The 22,797-nt window shown below is 55.0% G+C and overlaps 1 protein-coding gene across 3 annotated transcripts in view; it reads right to left on the bottom strand.

Annotated features, from left to right (window-relative positions):
* Positions 1 to 2,898: 2,898 nt before the first annotated feature.
* Sbk1 (SH3 domain binding kinase 1) overlaps positions 2,899 to 22,797 on the bottom strand; it is a 47,388-nt gene continuing 27,489 nt past the window's right edge. For all 3 annotated transcript variants that reach the window (XM_020159469.2, XM_020159477.2, XM_074060368.1), the window contains exons 2-4: positions 8,436 to 8,668; positions 6,788 to 6,990; positions 2,899 to 6,304 (exon numbers count right to left, since the gene is read on the bottom strand). In XM_020159469.2, the coding sequence (XP_020015058.1) occupies positions 5,465 to 6,304; positions 6,788 to 6,990; positions 8,436 to 8,661 (1,269 nt within the window). In that variant the 5' untranslated portion in view covers positions 8,662 to 8,668 and the 3' untranslated portion in view covers positions 2,899 to 5,464. The remainder of the gene's footprint in view (positions 6,305 to 6,787; positions 6,991 to 8,435; positions 8,669 to 22,797) is intronic.

Genomic DNA, 22,797 nt, shown 5'->3' on the forward strand with positions numbered 1-22,797 from the left:
GAAAACCAGCTTTCACTCAATTACTTTGGGTGGGGCTCCGGCTCTGGGGGTGTAGCATATGACAAGGCTTCAGCCAATCAGAGAACTCCATTGCTCAGACCATGATGATTGGCTCAACCATAGATCTAGGATCCAATCAGAATTAACGAAGCACAAAGCAAACACCAGCTGTAACAAAAGGCTTGGAAAGAAATCGCTCTCCTGTGGGGAATCTGAGCGGGTGTAAGGTGTGGCACCTGGCAGCCAGCCTACAGCAGGAGGAGAGAAGCAGAACCGAAAGACCTGCCCTAGTGTGCGAGTTTAAAACCTTGCATCAACCAGCCAGAACGTGGTCCTACGCTGGGATTTTCCTTTTCAAATAAGTCAGTTAGATTGCGTTTTCAGTCATTTGGAACCAAACAGGTCCTGACAACACACCAGTAGTCTCAGCCTCAAGTGTGCACACTAGTCACAGGTTGGTTGTATGTTCACACCTGAGCCCATTGCTGGCGGCGGGGATGGAATATAGAGATTGGCCAGGCCTGAGTCATGTGACCACCCTATGAGTCAGAGGGGTGGAGAGGGGTGGAGTCACCTTCAGCCGAAAATCAGGACATGGTAGCCAAAGGAAACTCAGGGTGCTATCCCTCAAGTGAGTGGGAGAATGGATGCCAAACAAGTGAGAATATTGTCATTCTTAACATGTCATGATCCGTCTGCACCCCATTGTAATGAACTGCAGCCCTGAATTACCCGCCAGAACTGAAATCAAATGACTTGATCCCCTACTACACACTAAGCCTCTTCCCCCTCTAAACTACTTTTCTTTGTTTTGGTGGTGGTGGTGGCACTGGAGTTTGAACTCAGAGCCTTACACTTGCTATGCAGGCGTTCCACCAGTTGAGCCACTCCACCAGCCCTGTTTTTGAGTTGGGTACTTTCGAGATAGGGTCTCCTGAACTATTTGCCTGGGCTGGCTTGGAAACGTGATTCTTCTGATCTCTGCCTTCTGGGTAGCTAGGATTACAAGCGTGAGCCACCCGTGCCTTGCTAGTTGGAACTTTTGATGAGTGAGTTAGTCTAGACTGAGAGGTGTAGACAGGAAAGAACACTAAGCTCCCTCAAGAGGGAATGTGCTATAATCAAGAGGCATTGAGGCCAGGTTGTAAGGGGCACTTAAAGGGTCATTCCGTGTGTGGGAGAGTCATTGACATAGCAGACAGTGGCTTTATCACCCAGTCAACAATCTCACAAAAGTAGAAACCCAATGCCCCCTAGTGGTGAGACCTGGCATTCTTTGACACATGGTGCATTTCTAACACCAATCTAGAAATTAGTGATGTGGTTTGCACTTGTAGAGTTCCACTCCAATCATTCCAGAGAAGGCGCAGATCATCCCAAGTTCAAGGCCAGCCTGGGCTACATATACATATCCTGACTTTGCCTCAAAAGAAAAAAATGCTACACTTTGAAGAAGTTGTAGACATTTAGAAATACAGTTTTCTTTTAACATGTCCAATCCACTTCTCCAGCAGGAGTTCTCCCCCTCTCATCTCTCCCTTCTTGCTTTTTCTGTCCCCCCCCCACTTTGTAGATATTATGTGACCCACTGTCTGTTTTCCTCAAAAGTGAGCTTGGTGGAGAGCAGGATGAGATAAGGACTGTTTCTCTTGTTTGTTTCCGGGTCCTCAGCCCATAAAAGAGCACGTGGTATTCAATTTCTAGGTGGACAACTTGTGTTGCGTGCTCATTACGTGCCTTGCAGCTGTCTCTGCTCTTGGAACTTATGTTCTAGTGGGCACAGGTGGGCAACAGAGAAATATATGGCGCTGCAAGTGGTACTGGAAGCTGGATGTACAATGAAGTCTGGTAAGGGCCCTTCTGTTTCATAGTTTTCTGGGTTCCTTTGACATTTGAGCAGAGACCTGGAACAGGGTGGGAGCCCTGGGGAGATGTGAGAGAGACTGACAAGGGAAGGTAGAGTCCTCAGGGGAGCACATATTTAGTTGTCCTGAAAACAGACAGGGGAGGAGCCTGGGTGGGCAGAACTGTGTAGGACCTTGGAGGCCACTGTAAGGACCTCAGCTATAGTTTGGAGTGGACTAAGGAGCCACTGGAAGGTTCTGAACAGAGTGATCTTTTAGTAAGAATCACTCTGGCTGCTGTATGAAGAGCTTGTGAGGGGTCACAGAGGGAGCCAGGGTCAGGGAGGTCACGGCATGTGACAGTCGGGGAGGTGGGGGCTGCTCCTCGTGGCACGGGTCCAGGACAGTGGAGGCAGCGCAGATCCTAGGTAAACCTGGGTTTGAAGGCCAGCGAATTGTGCTGTTGACGAGTAGGTAATTAGCGAATATTTTTGAACCCTGAGTCACACTGCTCCCTACAGCCACCCCAGCTCCCTGCTTTACAACTTTGACTTGGCCTTTTAAGCCCACACCCAATGCCAAGTTGGCCCCTGTGCCCAGAGAACTCGGGATCCTCTGGCCTCTGTCTCCCCAGAGACTTCCCGGTCAATTACCTGCCCGGTGCCTGGCCTCCACAGAAGGATGAGGTGTTTCCATCATGGCAGGCCCTTGTCTGTCCTGCTCACCACTGTACCCGTAGCCCAGTACAGCAAAGGTGCTCGGTGAATATCAGCTGACAGGTGCCCTACTGTCTTCCATTGGGTCTTTGCCTCTATTTCCTGCCCAGTCTGAAGGACTCCAAGCTGAAGTTGAATGCTAAGCCAGGGACACCCCCAGGACCAGGTCCTGTTCCCCCAATTCTTGAGCCCTGACCACTGGAAGTCTGAGAGGCCGTAAGAGGCCCAAAGCCACTGCCCCCGGGGTGCTGATGCCACCCCAGCACGTTGAATTTTTAGATGCCAGAGACCTGTGTGCGCTCCTACCCCACAGCTGTGACAACATAGCCACCCAGTGACCATTTTTCTAATCGTTTATTTTATAGCAATTGTCATGATTAGAGAAGTAAATAACACATTTAAAAACCTTCTCAGGGCCAAAGGATGCCAGAGTATTTACAAACACATGGGATGGAGTGGCAAGACAGGATCTGGGGCTCTGGGGCTGGGATTCCACCCAGGACCCTGCCCAGGCCCAGAGCCAGACTTGGACGTCAGTGCCAGTATCTAGGCCTGTCCCACTGGCCACAGTGTGGACTCAGGGAGCATGTGGTGGCCTTGGGGCTCTGCTCAGCGGGCCTGGTGGGAGACCCTCTAGCTGACTTGTGGCCGCTCCTCCCATCCAGGGGCTCCCCACACCCCACAGGCCAGCTTAGAGGGGCCTCTGGGAAGCACCGAAGGACAGGGGCAGTGTGGGAACACCGGCTGGGACAGAGACACGCACACATGTGCACACACACATACACACTGTACCTTCACAGAACGTCAAGGGAGGTTTCTTTTTTGTTTTTTCACTTTTTTTTTTTTTTGGTCTCCTAAGTCTTCATGTCTATGGTGTTAATTTTTTGCTATTAATTTTTTCTTTGACAGTGACATAAACTGAGGTAAACATCTGTGACCAACACCTCTCCTAAGTGGCAAAGGGTCCCAACCCTACTGACAGAGGCAGCAGCAGCAGTGGCAGCGACCATAGGAGCACAGCCTGACCTGGTTCCAGTCCTGCTTCAGGGTCAAGGCTGGGGCTGCCTCTGCAATCAAGGGGGTGGGCTACATACCTACAGCCCCTTCCCAGTGCTAACATCCTAGATACTACGACAGGGAAACAACTCCCACACAGGACCTTGGCAAGAGAGAGAAAGAGAGAGAGAGAGAGTGCAGGCTACTGTGGAATCTCACTTCCTTGTTATTGCAGGAGATCAGGATGTCGAGTGGCCTAAGGCAAAGGAGAATTGACGCTGGGAGAGGAGAGCCTCATGGCCCCAGTGGGCTGGGGCAGTGATGGGGCCTTCTCTGAGATTCGGCCCTTGGTGGGAGGGGTTTGCTACTTACCTGGTACATGGGCCCCATTTCACCTGGGGAGGTGGGGTCTCCAGAAGGGGCATGAGAGGAGAGCGGGGCCAGGCCCTGGGGTGACACTGTTTGTAAACTAGACCCAAGCAGGGCACGGGACCTATAGCCCTTTTGCGCGGTGGGAATGGGGGGTGAGTGCAGAGGTGGGGCTCCAGGCTGGAGGGTGGTTGGTGCCCTCTCTAGCCAGCCCAGCCTACCAAGGAGCACCTCAAATGCCCCGAAACCCCAAGAGGGACCCTGGTGGAGGCAGTCCCAGTGGTGGGCAGCGCACTGCCAGGCCCTGGAGGGGCTGCCTGGGTGTTGAGGTTATTGCGGGATCCCTCACAGGCCACTGCAGAGGGCAGGGGGCACCAGATGGTGCTGGGTGAGGTGGGCTCCTGTCTTAGGGCCCCTGACTGGTGGCAGGTGCCTCCTTGTGGATTCCCTGAGGGGTGTGTGGACCGCACAGGCCTGGCCGGACTGCCTGGTGGGAACCGCAGGGCAGGGCAATGGAGATGGTGGCATAGTCACCAGGATGCACAAGTTCACCCACTCCTGTCCTCTCTGCACTGCACAACTAGTCACACTCCCCCCACATTTCTAGTTATCCCATCCTACCCATCCTGTGCTCCCACCCCTGCATTCTCCAGTATCAAAAACAGGGGGCGTGAGTGGTAATGGCCTGCCTCACTCCCAGGGCTAACACAATGACCCCAATACAAAGAAATCCAGGAAAATTTTCTGGCAGTCACATGCCTGCTGGGAGCCCATGGATGGGACAGCAGGCTGGGAGGGGCCCTGGGGGAGGCGCCCCTGTGCAGCAGGTCTTTGCACTCACTCACTACCAAGCCTGGCAGGTGAGCCCCTGCCCTGGAGCTTCACCTTAGTGGCTGTGCGGCCAAGGCAGCTGCCTTCCCTCCTGGCTTCAAGGTCCTCCTCAGCTGAAGGGGGCGTGGGGACAACACTAGGTTCTTGGGGCCTCTACCTGCACACACACTTAGGTGGCATATGCAGGCTTTTGCTACATTTTCCAGGGACCTGGCCTGTCCCTCCAACCCTCCAGGAAAGGGGCAGGACATGACATGGAGGCTCTCACCCAAGCACTGCTCCCAAGGGTCACGACCCCTTCTCTGCCCAACTCCTTTTCTGTGCCCAGGGTGCGGCGGGGACCGAGTGGGGCAGGACTGACCCTCCAGGGGGAAGCGAGGAGCCAGGAGCGCTGAGTGAGGGTTCCGGACTCAGGGTGTGGTCTGCAGGCTCCTGGCTTGGGGCGTGTCGCCGCCTCTGGTGATGGGGGCTGCCGAGTTTGGCTCCTCTGGGCCGAGGCCACCAGCCCGAGAGGTCCTCTGGCCCTAGCCCGCCGCGGCCCCACCGGGTGCTGGTCCTCCTCGTCTACACTACTCCCTCCCGCCGCGCAGCTGCTGCTCCGTTCCCGGTTCCCGCCGCGGCGGCCCGGCCCGGTTCGGAGCGGACCCGGGGCTGCTCCCGCGCCGCCCGGCTGCGTGCTCGGCGCCCGGCCCGAGGGCGGCGGGCGGCTCAGACGCAGATCTCGATGGCCGTGGCCAGCACCACCTGCCCTTTGCCCTTGTCCGGGCGGCCGTCGGTCCTGGCGGGGGGCCCCGGGGGCGCCAGGCCGGCCTCGGGCACGGGCACCGGTACAGGCACAGGCACGGGCACGGGCACGGGCACCGGGCCGACGGCGGGGGGCGCGGGCCTAGCCACGCCGCCGCCCTCGGTCAGCACGGTGCGCTTGAGCGGCGCGGGCGCCTCGAGGCGCAGGGGCCCCGCGGCGGGCGGCCGGTCCCCGGGGGGTCTGCGCGCGCGGTGCGACGGCCGCCGCCGCAGCTCGGATGTGAGCTCGTGCTTGAGGAAGCGGAAGACCTCCTTGGCCGGGCCGCGGCGCTCGGGTTCCAGGGCCAGCAGGCGCTGGAACATGCGCAGCGCCGGCTCGGTGAAGCGGCGCCACTGCGACGGCAGCCCGGGCAGCCGGCCGCGCTGCCAGCGCACGAACTCCTCGAAGAATGCGTCGGCGCCCGACGCCGCCTCCCACGGGAAGTTGCCGGTGAGCACGCAGAAGATGAGCACGCCGAAGGCCCACACGTCCACGCCCGTGTCCACCGCGAAGCCGTCGGCGCGGCCCGCCTGGCACACCTCGGGCGCCGTGTACGGGATGGTGCCGCTCACGCGCTTCACGCGGCAGCCCACGCGCCGCGTCATGCCGAAGTCGGCCAGCTTCACGCGGCGGCACTCGCGGTCGAACAGCAGCACGTTCTCGGGCTTGATGTCACGGTGCACCAGCTGCCGCCCGTGCATGAAGTCCAACGCCAGGCCCAGCTGCTGCACACAGCGCTTCACTGTGTCCTCGGGGAGCCCGACCTGCGCGGGGAGAGTCTAGCTCAGGGCACCCGGCAGACCGCCCGAATCCACCTCCACCCTCTAGCTGGGCCTGGCACCTCTCCGCACCTTGACCTTGGTCCTGGTGCTGTCCGCCTCCCCCAATCTATAAGGACTTCCCTGCTCCTTCTCTAGCTGGTCGGTCACCTTTTGTCCTCACACCCTTACCTAAGAGGCAGAGCCGATGCCAACCTCTCCACTGTCCCTGCCCCAGGGACCATGTCTGGGGCCTCCTTTCCAGGTGCACCTGGCACCTCCCGCCTTGTGCAGCTCCTTGGAGACCATCGGATTGCTTCCTTCAGAGTGCCTGTCTCAGCCTGCTTTTATCTGGCTAGGATGTGGGCAGGCCCTTTCTCTTCCCCAGTGCCCATCACCAAGTGACACAGTAAGTACTTGTTGGCTAAGTGGTCTCCCAGTCTGGGGTCTGAAGACCACCTTCCCTTCCTATGCCACCATGCAAGGTACCTGGGGAGGGATGATGTCGAACAGGTCCCCGGCGGGTGCATACTCCTGAGCGAAGACATAGCAGTCTTCCGTCTCAAAGACCACATCGAAGACCTTGATGATGAAGGGGCTGGATGACAGGCTGTTGGTGATGCTCACCTCCCGCAGGAAATTCTTCAGCTTCGTCTTGCTCTTGTTCACAAACTTCAGTGCCATTTTGGTGCCTGGCAGGGGCCACAGCAGCAGTGGTGAGGTCCCTCTCTCTCCTCCCTGACATCTCTCTACGCCTGTCTGCACAGCCTGCCCAGTGACAAGGTCAGGCAGCAGAGAGGACTTGCCTAAGCCACTGCATGGCAGGGTTGACCTGTGTCTTTTACACCTTCGGTCCTGCACAAGGAAGGTGGCAGGAGGGCCTCCTGCCTCCTGCCTCTGTATCATGTTTCCCTGTCACATTGCCTGCTCATTTGTTCCCTAGCTGGAACATGGCTCCCTGAGCACTGGAGCCTGCCTTGTACCCCAAGCACACAGTAGGTGCGCAGCAAATGTTAAAAGGATGAATGAAGAAGAAACAAGGCACTGTAAGGCCCAGGTTCCTGCCTAGCCACACAGCTGTATGGCATGGCTGGCCCTGCCTTCAGTACTCCATGCACAGCCCAAGCTTCACAGTGACCTATGAGGTGGGCACGAGTTGTCTTCTTTTCTTTTTTGGCATTCCTGGGCTTTCATTCTGGGCTTGTGCTTGCTAGGCAGGCACTCTGCACTTGAGCTATGCCTCCAGCCCTTTTTTTACTTTTTCAGTTTTTGCCTGGGTCTTCCAAGTAGCTGGGATCACAGATGGGTGTCACCATGCCGAGCTCATTGGTTGAGATCGGAGTTTCACTAACTTTTTCCCCCTAGCTAGCCTTGAACTGTGATCCTCCCTATTTCTGCCTCCTGAGTAGCTGGGGTTATGGGTGTGAGCCACCGCACCTAACCTCAGTTGTCTTCTTTTCTAACTGAGGAAACTGAGGCACACAGACATAAAGTCACTTGTCCAAGGTCACACAGCAAGTGAGTAGCAATCAGATGACCTTCCAGTGTTCTTCCTGCTGCCCTTAGTTGGCACCAAGGCCCCACCCAGCTGTGTGCAGCTGTGGGAGCTCATATAGGCCCCACCCCTGGGTGCTTGCATGGGCACCGTGTGAGCCTAGGCTATGGGAAGGTGTAGCCCATTGGTAAGCAAGAGGGCTCTGGAGCTGAGGATGGGTGTCACCTAGTGCAAGCCCTGTGAGGTTCCTGCTGGATGTTCAGGTCTCGGTGTCCTTGGCTGAGAAACAAGAGATGGCCACCCTAATCTCACAGGGTCATTTCTTACCACCCTCTAAATGTGGTGCTGTGTTCCCAAGGACTCACCCTCACCTCTGACCACCTCTGTAGGGTCAGCTGCCACCAATGTTCTCCAGGCACAACTGCCAGACTCCACATGTTCCTATAGCTATCTCCTCAGCTGTCTTGAAGGCACCCAATGGCCCCAGAGTAGCCTACCCTCCAATTTGTGCCCTCTGCCCCCAAACCCCTGCCTCGTCTTCCTCCACCTGGTCCTCAGTCTCCACCTCCTTGCTGGCTGCACAGAGAGCCTGGTCATACCCCATTCCCAACCTTACTACTCTGCTGCCCCACAGATACTTACCTGTACCCTTGTAAGCCACCAGGTCAACCTTCCCATAGGTGCCTTTGCCCAGCTCCCGGACGAGCTCGTAGTGTTTGGTGACATCACTGGCGGCCAGCGTTCGGAGAGTCAAGGCCTGCATGTCCTCGGTGAGGAGGGGCACACCTGCGCCCTGCCCAGGGGCAGCCCCTGGCCCACAGCAGGGCAGGGAGTGGGGCGGCTCAGGTTCCGGGCAGCCCATGCTCATCTTCTCCCTGTTGTGGGGGGGTGACATGGACAGTGACATCAGGCCAGGCCGCCTCTTCCACCTACCCCTTGCCTCCCCAGCACCCAAGAAACTGTGGGCTGGTTCCATGCCAGGCCCAAGATGACCACAAGGGGGCAACAGGCATCTTTGTCCTGTCACCTCTGAAGCTTCTGGGTCCAGGCTGGAGCCAGTCTCTGTCCTTCTTCAGCACTTTGGATATCACTGGCCCACTTGTTTCACACAGTCATCCACAGCGCCAGGCAAGGCATACATGGTTATGCCACACAAAGATACAGCCATATGTGGCGTTCACACACAGGCTCCCAATCACAATTTTCACTTTGTTTTTCTTGCAATGCTGGGGATCAACCTTGGACCTCGTATGTACCAAGCACTTGAGCTCTATCACTGAGCCCCATCCCAGCCCCATTCACAAGTATTAATGAAGCACCTGCTGCTTGCCCCAGGGACCAGCACTAAACAGATACCCGAGAATCCCTGCCCTTGAGGGCTGGCGTCCCAAAGGAGACAAATTATCTATCACAGTCAGAGGCGTCACAGGCTTTCAGGAACATGGGGTGGGGAAAGGTAGTCTGAGGACAGGGGCTGCTGTGTCAAAAACCTGAGACATAATCTCACTCTTGCTTCAGGTTGCATGGTGCCAATGTGACCATGCAGAGACAGCGCACAGCCATGCCATTGAAGTCTTATGATCCCTCCCGAAGCACGACACAGTGCAGCTGGGGTCTGGGGCCCTGCCCGGCCCTCAGACCCAAGGACAAAGCACCTGCCCCACCCACAAAGACCCTGCCTGCCCGCTCACATTCATAGCCTGAGACCGCTTCGGTGTCCATACCAGCTGGGGTGGTCTTCCTGGACTTGATCTCATAGCTACTGTTTGTCTCCAGGTGGCCTGGTGCCCTTGAAGCTCCCTGTACCTGGCCGCAGGGTGCAGGGCTGGGGACGGGAGACTGACTCTGGAGGTTCCAAGCAGGTGGCAGGGAACTATGCCAGACCTGGGCCTTCATCTTTTTTCCCTGTGTATTTCACTTCCTTTTTCTACAGTTTAATTAAGTTCTACTTGATGTACAATAAACCACATATATTTAAAGCAGACGACCTGATGAGTTTTGACATATGTAGATTTACAAAACCATCTTTGTGATCAAGATAACAAACATACCTGTGACTCAAGAGTTTCCTTTTGCCCCTCTGGCACCCCCATCCCTCCCCATTCTTGTCTTACAGGCAACTGTCCAGGACCCTGGTTTCTTATCTGTAAAAGGGGTAGTGGTGGAGAGGGGAATGAACCGCTTCCAGGTGCGCATGGGCAGAGGGCCAGCACTGTGGCCCCCATCAGCTCCCTCCACCTGCCTCTTTATCCCATCTTAGCCAGCGCAGGACTCTCAGCCTGAGGCCCACAGCTCCATATGAGAAAAGATGCAGATTTGGAGCCAGCCAGCCCGGTTTGAGTGTCAAAGCTGGACGTCCCTGGGCAAGTGACTTCATGTGCCTCAGTTTCCTCATTTGTAAAAAGGACATAGTAACAGTAACTTCTTCCTGTGGGTTGAGGCAGGATTAGATAAAACAGATGGGAAGTAGGGGTGCTTGGTCCACAGTGAGTGCTCTGTAAGTGCTTTGTCGTGTTGCGAGACCAGGACCATAATAGCTACATCGGCTCTTGCTGAGCCTCACTGGAGGCCAGGGGCCCTCCATGAGCCTCACAGCTCCCTTCGAGGCCCAAAGCCTCTTCCTGCACCTCCCCCCCTCCACCTCGGCAGCACGACCCAGCCTCCCACTTCACACGGAGAGGAGGAACATCAGGAGGGAACTTCCTGGCCTCCCACCCAGCCACGGCAGAGCTCCATCTGCACCATCCTCTCAGCTGGCTGGGGTGCAGCCCCCGCCCCCTGTGCTGGCTTCCACCCCTTCCTGCCTCCCGGGGATCCTGCTCCCTCCATTCAAGAAGCAGCTCTGTCATGGCCCCATTTCATGCGAACCTTCCTGCCCCCCAGCTGAGGCCTTTCCCCCCAAGTTCATTTGGATGGGAACGTGTGCGGGGACTCCCTCTGGAGTATGGTCCGCTACTCTCACAGACCCTAGGAGGAAGGAATGGCATCAGGCCCTCAGAAAACCAGACCGAGAGCCAGCCATCAGGTCTCCATGCAGCCACAGCTGGCTTCAGGCTGGCCAGCACTGGGCCTGTCTCTGCTGCAGCTTTTCCTGGGCTATATAGCGGGGTAGCTGGACTATGGTGGGTGCTGTCTCCCCACGATAGTCTCTCCCTGGCTTCAGGACTGCCGTGGGTCACCTCTTCCACGTTCAGTCAAATGTCCACAAGCCGCCTGATCACGAGGAAACCGCCAGGTTGGCTCACTGCCGGCAGGGAGTGAGTGGGCTCAGGTTTGGCATCCTGAACCCCCTTCATGGACAATGTGGGGCTATCCCCGAAGGGCCCCAAAACCTCTTTGCCTTGCACTCTTCCTCACCCACTGGAGATGGCTGGACTGCCCTCCCAAACCCCTTGTGAAGTGTGCACTCCCAGCATTGTGAAGTGGATGGCCCATGTGTGTACGGGCACGTGTGTGCAACTCCCTGCTTTGGGCTTCAGCCCTGCCTGTCATCTCAAGCTGTTTCTGCATCCCCTGGGGGCTTGACTGGCAGCGCCACATAGCTGCATATCTCCCCTCTTTCCCTTGGGTCTCAGAGCTGCCCTGGGTTGGGGCACAGCTGTGGACAGCAAGTTTGGAGGCTCAAGTTCAGCCCCATGCTCTAACCATCGTGCACAGCCTCTGCAGCTTCAGCGCCCCTGGCCAGGTGTCTCCACCATCCTGAGCAACCACCACAGCCTGCTCCATGTCCCTTAGACCCCTCCCATGTCTTCCTGGCCTCAGGTCCTGTGCAGGGAATCCTGACTTGTGCCTCTGCTGCACACCTGGATTCTGACAGTGGTCCTGCCCTTCTCTGGGCTCCTACTGAATATGAGGCGAGGTGTCTCAGCTGCACCTCTCTTTCCATAGTGGACAGCTCCCCAGGGGCAGGACTAGATCAGAGTCCCTCTCCCCTTCTTCCCTTCCTTTGGTTCACAGGGTCCAGTGTTGGGGTCCCCCATGGCCCAGCCTTCCTCTCCCTGCAGGCCTTTCTCCACAAGGTGTCAGCAAGAGACAAGCAATTAATCCACACCCCGTCCTGCTGCTGCATCATTCCTCAGGTACACTCTGCTTCTGACCCACTTACCATGTGTGTGACTTCAGAGGCACAGTGGGGAGTGACAGACTGCACGGACCTGGAGGCTGAGTAGCCTTGGCCTTGGTCCTAACATGTGCCACTTTTCAGCTGGGTGACCTTGAGCAAGTCCCACCCCTTCCCTGGGCCACAGCTCACAAAATAAACAGGGATGCACTAACTTCCACACACTTAGTACTTCCTCCTTCTACCAGGCAAGTGCTATTATTAGAGGATGGCAAGAGGCACAGAGGTAATGCAACTTGCCCAGAGTCATGCTTCCGATTGGCTCCCAAGTTGGTGCTTTACCACTGTTTTCCCAGGTTGGAACATTGGGATGTCTCACTCAGATTCTTCAAAAGCTGCTGAAAAACTGAGGCCTCAGCAAGAACGTGTGCCGTCCTCACACTCCTGGGTGCCAGGCCCTAGGCTGGGCGCTGTATGGGCACTGACTCATTTGCTCCTCTTTAAGCCATGCCACAGGTAGGCATGGTAGCTCCTCACCCAGATGAGATCTCCAGGTGCCGAGTGAAGTGTGACACGTCTACCTCACAGGGTGGTTGGAAGCGTGAAAGTATGTATGTCTGCATAGGGGACCTCGGTCCTCCAAGTACAGACATCACTGTCCTTGTTACATCTGCTTGAAGGACAGCCGTGACCTTCCCAGTACCAGGTGGTGGAGGCCTCTGCAGACCTCTGTTGCTGCCATGTGGCTGGCACCACATCCACCTACTCAAGCTATGCTGCACCAGGGGACCCTTTGGGTCATGCATCCCCAAAGCGTATCCTCACTGGTCCCAAGGGAGGCCCTCCACCTTCCATCTATGTGGCTGAGGGCAGGTGGAGGTCCTCTGTCTCCATGGCAGCAGTCATGGTTCTGCCACCTGCTAGGAGGGCCACTGTGGTGGGGGAGGGTTCCCCAAGCAAGAAGCAAGACTGAACCGCCTACCACTTCCTGTTGGCGGGCAGCTCGGGCTGGGTGCCACCCTGTGAAGCTACACTCGATGCAGCACCAAAATCAGGGAGATTTGGAACCCCTGTCCCTTGCTGCACACACACACGCATGCAGAGACACACCCAGCATGTACACACGCACACACACAGAAGCACACAAATGCACACACAGATATGGACACAGTGCTGCCAGTATGGCAAAATTTCTTTCACTGAGTCCTCACAAGAACTCTGAGAAGGGGGCTAGAAGCTTCCTATGTTTTACAAAAACAACTTAATTGAGGTATAGCTTGTATGCCGCAAAAGTCACCCACTGTGAGTGTACAATTCAGAGACTTTAGTAAGCGCACAGAGCTGGGCAGCCATTACCACAATTGGGTAATGCTGTTTCTATTTTACAGTGAGAGCAGAGGCCCAGGACATTGGTGATCTGTCCATGGTAACAGCAAAGACAGCTAACCGTCCACCATCCATGTGTCTCTTCTTTACGATGCAAAGTCGCTGTCTAGCAGGGTGCTACATGCTCAGCCTCCTTTGCATAGAGGTGTGGCATGTGGCTGGTTTTCCTCACGGGATGTGAGCGGAAGTGATGTGTATCACTGCCAAGCTGGGCCTTCTCAGAGCTGCAGAAGGCTCCTCTATTCTTTCTTCTGGGTGCCAGCCTTCACAGAAGATCCTGAAACCTTAAAACATGGTAGCACCACAAGGAGGAGAAGCCTGGGCGCCCAAGGAAGGGGTGTGGAAGGCTGGTGAGGCTTACCTACGCTGCATACTTCTGTGAGCCAGAAGCAAACCTTCCTGTGTTACATGGCTGAGATGCAGGTTTATTTGTCACAGCAGCTAGCACTACCCTGCTTCATGGGTTATATAGCCAGCAAGCAAGAGCTAAGATTTGAATGAAGACCAGTGTGTTCACCTGCCCTGGATGGTGGCCGGGTTCCCCACAATGCTAATAACACTGAGGCCAAGGGATAAGAGTCCAGTTACAGGAGTGGGTGAGGGGAAGCAGTCTACAGAGGAGGACCTGATCTTAGTCCATCTTGTGAGAGAACAATCATGCCTTATATACAGGTGCTTTGCTAATGACAACCCCCGGGAAGTAGACACTTACTATCACTAGCCTCTCTTTTTTTTTTTTTTTTGTGGCACTGAGGTTTGAACTCAGGGCCTCACACTTGCTAGGCAGGCACTCTACCACTTGAGTCACTCCTCCAGCCCACTAACCTCATTTTATAGAGGGATACTGCTACGGTTTCAATGTCCCTCCAAAACATGGAAATCAAGTTGCCATGTTAACATTGGTTAAGGTGATACCCCGAGAGACTAGGTCATAATGCCATTACTGAGAATTGCTTAGGAAAGGACAAATTCTGCTGCCTTTTAGCCTCTCTCTTGCCTTTCCATTTCCCACCATGGGATGATGCAGAATGATGCTGGTGTCTTGATCTCGGATTTCCCAGCCTCCAGCAGTGGGGGATGCAAATCTCCATTTGTCACGAACAACCCAATCTGCAGGACTCTGTTATGGTGGCACTAAATGGACCAAGGCAGTTACTGAGGCACAGATGGGATATGGAATACCCAAAGCTTGTAAGTGGCAGAACTTGGATTTGAATTCAGCTAGCAGGCTTCCAGTCCCAGGCTCTTGAGTTCTGTATCCTGCAGGACCCCTGAAGGTAGACCCAGGCAGATGGTAACTCCAATATGACGCAGCAGGGAGGAAGCACATCCTCCATCCCTGGGGTTGTAGAAGCAGAGGCTGGACCAAGGGATGTCAGTGAGGCCCCTCTGATCTCCTCTCTGGGATCCTAAGATTCTCTGCCCCCATATCCAGGTCCCCTTGCTCAGCCCCCTGGACCTATGCTGTGTCCCCAGCATGGGCAAACCCCAAGGTGTCATAGCAAACGCCTGGCCTGCAAGGATGCCACTGGCTGGGTGATGCTGCTGGTGAGGCCACCTCCCTTCTCTGTGTTAGTATTATTGTTCAAAGTCCTCGTGAAAATAGCAGCCAGGTGGTGAAACTTCAAGCACTGAGGGGGACAAGGAGCCCTATGACTTCTTCACTTGCTTCTCTGTGAGGCAAGGGCCCAGAGTCTATGTGATGGAGCCAGCTCCCTGCCTTCATTCTCCTTAGACACATAGACAGACTGTCTTCAGGCCAGGGTTGATTTAGTTCTCCCCTCGTGGTGGTTTCTGGAATGGTGTTTTTTCCTGCCCAGCATCGGCTCAGTTCCCCTCTCTTTGGGTGTGGCCTCTCTTCCCATGTGCCTCAGGGGTCTCCACCCGGGAACCCTAGGACTTCTGCAGCAGCCATCAGGAAAGAGGCCCCCTTTCAGCCTGGGCCACCCAGCTAGGAGACAGCTGTGGGAGGCTGATTCTGCCACTACCAGGGTGGAGGCCTGCCTAACAATAAAACCACAAAGGGTTTCAGGGCTGAAAGATGGGGAGAGTTCTCATGACTTTGAATCCTGGGTCCTGGCATGCATCCAATTATACTCTGGAACGATTATTTCATGAATCAGTATGTTTCGTTTTTGGCTTAATGAAGCCGATTGAGTTGAGTTTATATAACTCCCAACCTAAAGATTCCAGTGTACCCACAACCCAGCAAGAAAGCCAGCCCCTGCCTTAATCATCCTGCTATTCCCAGCACCAACCAGGGTGACAAGTGCTGGTGAATAATTCCTTACATGTTTGGGAAGTTGGAACTTTTTACATCTTGGCTTTCCTGAATTTGACCCTGTAGGTGCACAGTTATTTTCCCAGGGGCCCATTTGCCCCTTTTGCAGGTGCAGAGATTAAGGGCCAGCGAGGAACAATGATGTGCTCACAGTCACACGGAAAGTGGCAGGCTGGGCCAGGAGCCAGGACATCTGTAGGGTGAGGTGCTGTCAACTCTAACAGCCCCAGACCCTGGGATGGCACAGACAGAAGTGACCGTGAGTAGCACTGGTCACAGTCAACAGATAGGAAAGTGACACTAGGTAGCTCTCACACCTAGGGAACCCCTTTCCGGTGCCAAGAGCCTCATGTAGTCCCACAGAATGGGTAAGATTGACTCCAATTTACAGATGAGAAAACTGAGGCACCAAGAATATCCTTTTCTTTTTCTTGTGGTTCTGGGGATCAAACTCAGGGACTTGCTCATGCTAAACAAGTGCTCCACCACTGAGTCACATCCCCAGCTCTTATTTTGTGCCAGGGTCTCACTGTGTAGTACAGACTGGCCTGGAACTCTCTATGCTCCTGCTGCAGTCTCCCAGGTGCTGGGATTACAGGTATGTACTACCACACCTGGTTTTGTCATGCCATTTGAGCAAGATGATCTATCCAGGAAGTACTGGCGCCAGGCATCCTCACTCTGGTGTCCAAGAACTTAACCCTTGTGCTTTGCTGCCTTTAAAATGATATAGTGAAAATGACCATTCTGTCACTGTGCCAAAGCTTTCTATGGCTGCAGTCATTTAATTCTCAGTAGCCCCATTTCAGGTCATTGAGGCTCAGAGGGGCTAAACAGTCCCTGAGTAACAGAGCGAGGAACTGAGTCCTGAGCTTCTGCCTACTCCATCTCCCGTTCTGTCCTCTGGGTCTCTGGCTCACAGCCCAGGGCCTCCTGCCAGCCTCACTGTCTTCAGCACCACAGGCACGGACAGCACCCAGACAGGGCCAGCACCAAGTGCAAGACTAGGGAGGGTATGCCCTAGGACAGCAAGGTGAGCATGGATGAACTGCTGGGGGACTGGAACCTGGGTTCCCATGGCCACTTATTTAGACAGACCCCTACTGATGGACACTCGGTCATGCCCAATCTTCTGCTGTTGCTACACTGAGTAGCTGTGTGTTGAATGAAGTTATTTACAGTGGGTGGAGACGCATGTGTATGAGTTCTAGAAACAGGCTGCAGGGTTCAAGGGCAGGTACGTCTGGAATTTCTAGAGTGCCCAATGCTCCTGTGAGTTGTGCTGCCAATCACCCCAGCCCTGGAGGTGAGGGGTGCTTTTGGATGGGGCACAGCAGCTGTCACCAGCTCCCTCGCCCTCTCTGGGCCGCTGTATCACTGTGGGATGAGGTCAGACAGCAGCAGCTGTTTAGCATGCTACCTTGACGTAGGGGAAATAGGAGTGGGTTCTCCTTTGCTTGTACTTGCACGAAGTACCAGACATTGATAAAGGTACTTGACCATGCTTAGCAATGATCGTGGCCACTCACCACTCACTCCCACTGGTCTGGGCCATCACCTCCTCTTGGCTACTGAAGTAACTTTATTTTTTCCTTTTTCTGGTACTGGGGTTTGAACTCAGGGCTTCATGCTTGCTAGGCAAGTGCTTTATCACTTAAGTCACTTCTTCAGCCCAAAGTAACTTAACTGGCCCCTGGTCCCATTCTTTCTTGACCTTTTTTTTTTGGTGCTATGTAGCCCAGGCTGGCCTAGAACTCTCCATCCTCCTGCTTCAGCCTCCCCAGTGCTGGGATTATAGCAGTGAACTAGCACACCTGGCTCTCACAGTCTATTCTTGACACAGCAGCCAAGAGCATCACATTACTCCTGGGCTCAGCTCCCTCTATTGGCTCCCATCTCTTTGGAAAGTCCTTCCTGTGGCCCTCGGTGTACTCCTCTGACCTATCTCCTCTCTCCCTCTACTCAACATGCTTGTCTCCCTGCTGGTCCCTGAGTCACCAGCTCCTTGAACCTGGATAGCTCTTGCCTCCGTATCTGCCAGCTTGTTTCCTCAGCGTCTGCTTGGATAAGACCTTCCCAACCAGGGCTGCGCTTGCCCTCCCTTCCTTTCTCTGCTCTGTTTTCCCTCCCCAGCAGAACGGATCACCTTCAGCTGTATTACATAACGTCCTGACTGAGACACTGAGGGTGACTGTCCCCCATCCCCCACTGCCAGATCTTAGGCACCCAGACAGCAGGGGTTGTTCATGGCTATGTCCCCTGGAGCTACATGGGGCCCAGCACAGAACAAGTGCTTGATAAATATCTGTTGAAAGAATGAGCAGTGGAGTCCTGGGGAACAGGAACAGAAATGGAGGGGGTGACGAAATGTCACCAGGTGCAGTCCTGTTGGGTCTGTGGAGCAGAAGGAGCCGGCATGATGGTGCATCCCATCCCGAGAGGGCAAGTGGCTGCCCTGAACTCCCACGGTGGCTCAGCCTGTGCTCAGGAAGCAAAGCTGTCCCTGTGTCCCCATGATAGGTGTCCTGGTCAGGCTCCCTGTCCCATACACTGCTTTACCCAGTGCACAAATCTGTCCACACATGGACTCTCCTGGTCACTGTAAGGGAGTGGGGGACCCAGAGCCCGGCCCTCTGGCCCCAGATGGATGTTCGCAAGGCTCTTGGAGAGGCTCAGGCCTCTGCTCCTATGCCCGGGAGTTGTGGCCAGCTACTCTTCTCTCTAGCTTTCCAGCCTATGAAATGAACGAATCTAGCGGTTCTTATCCTTCTGGGTCATGAAGAAATGTGACACACAGCACATGCCTCCTTTTACATGCAATATTTGGGGTCAGGGCCCTGGGAGCCTGCAAGACTTTAGGCAAGGCTCTTGACACAAACACCCCACCATATGGTCCATTCTGGTTCAAAGGAAGAGGGGGAGGGGAAACAGGAAGAGAAGATTCTCAATCTCTTTGCACCTCTGGGGTGCAAACCCTGGCTCTCTCCCTCCTTAGTGGTGTGACCTTGGGAAAGGTGGTGCTCTCTGCCTGAAGTTCAGTTCACCTGCCAGGAAAATGGGGCTAAGGATGTCCGCCAAACATGGCGGACGGCAGTGAGAATGAAACAGTCAGTGTCAAGTGCCTGCTATGGAGCAGATGCTCCGTAAGAACTGGCCGGGCAAAGGAGCCTGGGCCCAGTTTCACTAATGAACTACAGGAGAGCACACGGAGGCCATCTTGGCTCTGCTAAGTCTCACCCCTGACCCTGCCCAAGCCAGAAGGGACTATGATCACCTGACCCATCCCCAACCTCAGACAAGGAAATTAAGGAAGATTTGGGACTGTCCCAACGTCAAGCCATTCTTCCTTGCTGTCCTCCCCACAGGGCAGCCTGGAGTTTGAGGTGCTGTACATGTGGCTCCGTGTCTGCCTCTAGCCCTGGCCCCCCTCCCAGCTGGCACGGTCCACCCCTTCCTGGGGGCACATCCTGGGGGCTATTAAACAGTGTGTGCTGATGCCTGTCTGCAGGTGGTGCCCAGAGTATAACAGACTGCGGCTTCTATGGCCCTGTGGGAGGCAGGAGCCCTGGTCCTCACCCGTCCCAGACCCAAGATGGCCTCAGGGGTATGGGATAAGGTTCCCAGGCCTTGTGCCTGGGAGAGGTGGGCGGCCCAGCGGGCAAGGCTATCAGCAGAACGGAAGGCAGAGGGCAGGGGTCACCCACCACTGGAGACGGCTGGTGAGCAGAAGTTCCAAGAGGACACAAGCCCTTCTGTAGCTCTCTCTCCTCCTGTCCTCCCCTGAACCCTTGTGGAGGGAGGGATGGGAGGGAACCTTGCTTGGCAGCCTATCGTCCAGGCTCAGACATTCCCTGTGGATCCCAGCCCTGGAGCTCTGGGCAAGTTATTTTCTCTCTGGGCCCCCATTTCCTCATCAGTAAAATGGGCACAATATGGTTCAGGTTCAAGTAATATTAATATGGCTAACAGGTATGAGCCACTCAAAGTAGAAGAACTTTATACACCCAAATCTCACAGCAATTTAGCTCTTCATTAATCCTCGCGTGCCCTCACAGCTAAGCAAACGCCCAGAAAAGACAGATTAAGTGACATGTCCAGGGCCCAGAAGCTAGGAAGAGGCTCAGAGATTACTTGTCTGGCTCCAGAACATTCCATAAAGATTTGTTGAGCAACTACTGTGAGCTCAGCACTGGTCTCCAGCAGCAACACAGCCTTGCCCCCAGGAAGTTTAAATTCTGTCGTGGAGGCAGATGGTGATGAAGTGACTAAGAGACACACAGGCAGGAGACTCCCCAGAGAGCAACACCATGCAGGAAGGGGAGAAGCTGTCCACAGAGGTCAGGATGGGCCTCACTGAGGAGCTGCAGTGGCATGTGGACAAAAGGGGTGGGTCACAGAGTAAGGGACAGCGCTCAGGGTGGAGGAGAGGAAGGGTGGCACTCTCCCACAGGGCCTCAGAGCACATGCAGGGCCTAGTTTTCACTCTCAGTGAGATGTAATCCACACCCTAGGCCTGAAGGCGACCTTTGTGCTGGGCCCTGAGAGGTGAAGCAACACAAGGCCCTGACCTGGGGCCTGGCACTCAGAGACCAGTGCAGCTGCTGCTGCCTCCCTACTTTGCTTGGGGAAGGCGGCCAGAGGCCAGGCTCAGGTCATGGTGGGTCTGTGTGTGAATTGGCAGAAGGGCAAGCAGATTGTTCCCTGAATCCCAGACACAGGACATCTCCATTTCATCATCTCTGAAAGTGAAGTAACAGTCCTTTTCTTCTCAGTGTCTTTGAGCACTAGCAATAGTTTTTCAGAGTCTCAGCCGCTCCACAAGAACCATCTCTTCTTACAGATGGCTCTGAGACACAAGGAGCTGAGGCTCCTCGCCCAAGGGGTCACAGTAGGGCTCACTGTGCTCTTTACTGCCTGTGTGTTGACTGCATCCTCCCCACCCCCTGGAAACATGTGGGGTCTGGGCTGGCAGGCATCTGGGCTCCTAGGGTGAGGTCTTGCCCCTGCAGAGCCTGAGTGCCAGCACTCAGCTAAGAGGCCTTCCCTTCCGGCGAGGCAGAAGGTGCTAACAGACCCAGGGTAGCTGCCAGGGGCAGAAACTGGAGTTGTGCAACCTGTCTCCTGTCTGACCAGGAGAAGGAAGAGGTGGCCCTGTCCTGTCCTGTCCTGCCCTGTCTCCCAGTCCCTCAGGGCTTCCCCAATGCTCAAAGATAGCTGTAAGATTCTCTGCCCCTCCTGTGACAGGAGGGAGTGCAAGCACTGGGAAGGAGTGCGAGCAGTGGGAACTCACAGTGGGCACCCTGACCTGGCCTGGGGCAGCTCGTTTGTTCGCATAAGCTGCAGAGTGTGAGACAGTATGAGCAAGACTTAGGTAGCAGACCCTACCCATTCACTGGACCCTTGGACTCACCTCAGGAAGTAGGAGCTCTGAGTGCCACACTCTGCTGACTAGTCCAAGATCACAGCAGTGAGTGGTGGAGGTGGGATTCGAACCCAGGCAGGCTGAAGCCATTTCACACAAACCTTCAGTGGCCCTCAGCGCTGGGCTCAAATCCCTGCTCTGGACTTAATGTAGTGCTGTCCTGCCTGGGCTAAGTGAAAAGATGAGTCCAGTGCCTGGCATGGCCAACCTGACACTGAAAACTGTCCCACCACTTCCTCCCAATGCTGACAACTGGGAGGCTGGACCTGGCCCCTCTCTGTGTGGCCAAGCTGTGGCAGGATGGAGGAGGTGTGGTCAAGAGAGGAAAAAGGGGACCTCGATGTGCTGTTTCCTGAGACCTGGAGGGGGCAGGGAGTGGGGCAGGAGCTCCAGGTCTGAAGAAGGTGCTGGTCACTAAAGCATGGCAGATCCTCACCTGGGAGTGAGGGACCTTCCCCCAGGAAACCAGGGTCAGACCACACAGTCTGCCTCAGATAGAGCTCCAGGACAAGGCTGGAAAGCTCCCAGACTCTCGGCCTTGGACACCCTCCCCTCACCACACACACCCAGCAGTGCGAACTCCTCCTCTTAAGCTGTATGAACTCCTGCCTCTCGAAGACTCCTCCCCTTTTTTGGGGTCAGCTCCTCCCTAGACTGACTCCCTAGGTAGCATACTGCCATGACTTACTCATGCTCTTGTTGCTGCTTTTACTAAGAGCCAATAGCTCTCAGCTGAACCTATATGGTAGGTGTCATCCCTGTTTTACAGAGAAGTAAACTGAGGCCCAGAGAGGCTATGTGCCTTGCTGAAGGTCACACAGCAGCTAAGCGAGGTATAAACCCAGGTAGAGTCCAGAGCCTGTGCTCCCACACACGGTGCTCTGCCATCTCTTTTGACCTCAAGTGGACATAGACCTTTGTCCAGGAAGATGGCACAGCTCTTTTCACAGCCATGCCCAGTGGCTGGGGCCCAGTGCTGGCCCCTGGTCCTTGTTCTAGCTGCTTGGCAAAAGACGTCAGTGTCATTCATGTTTAGGAAATGTTTAGTTTTTGTTTTTGCAGTGCAGGCTAGGCAAGCGCTCTGCCACTAAGACACACCTCCAGTTCAAATGTTGGTATTTTTGAGTGACGCTGCATGTAGACCCCCATCCCTCCCGCCAGACAAAAATGTAGAACTGAGTCCTAGAAAGTCAGAATGAGGAGGAAGCTTATGGCAAAGAGAACTTTTAGTTCAGTTCTTCTCTGGACAGATGAGTAAACTGGAGCCCAAGCAGCCCTCCTGCAACAGTCCTCAGCAAGGCGTAGGCTTAGAACCTTGGGCCTTTGCTCCTAGGCAGTGGTCCAGAAAAGACATGTTTTTGGTGGCTGAATGCCTCTAGCAGTAGGTGGGGCATAAAATGGGGTGAGAGTGAAAAGGGGGGGCCAGGCTGGGGAAGTCCAGGCTTGCTTCACAACTGAGCCCTGAAGACCCCAGATGGACACTGCTCTGTGCACGTTCTAACCTTCCCCGGGGGCAGGCAGGAAGCACACACGGATGAAGACTACCCACTGAGAAAACATTTTTCTAGCCTCCACTCTAGTCTGCAAAGCCTGAGGCCAGCAGGTCACGTCAGTGAGTGAACAGGAGGGGCCTGGGGGCAGCTGAGGGGCATGTACCTTGTCTAAACAAGGCGATCACTCAAGACTCTGGCTTGATTTTGCAAAAGGACCCCCAAATTAGTATTTGAATGTGAAGTCTTCTAATTTTTTTTTTTTTTTAGCACTGACAACAATGCAGACATGTGAAACCCATGACCCACGAAATGAGCTGTTTTACATGCGCTATATACAAGATGCTGGGCACGGGTTTGATAAT

The sequence above is a fragment of the Castor canadensis genome, chromosome 17 (assembly GCF_047511655.1).
Source record: "Castor canadensis chromosome 17, mCasCan1.hap1v2, whole genome shotgun sequence".
NCBI lineage: Eukaryota > Metazoa > Chordata > Mammalia > Rodentia > Castoridae > Castor > Castor canadensis.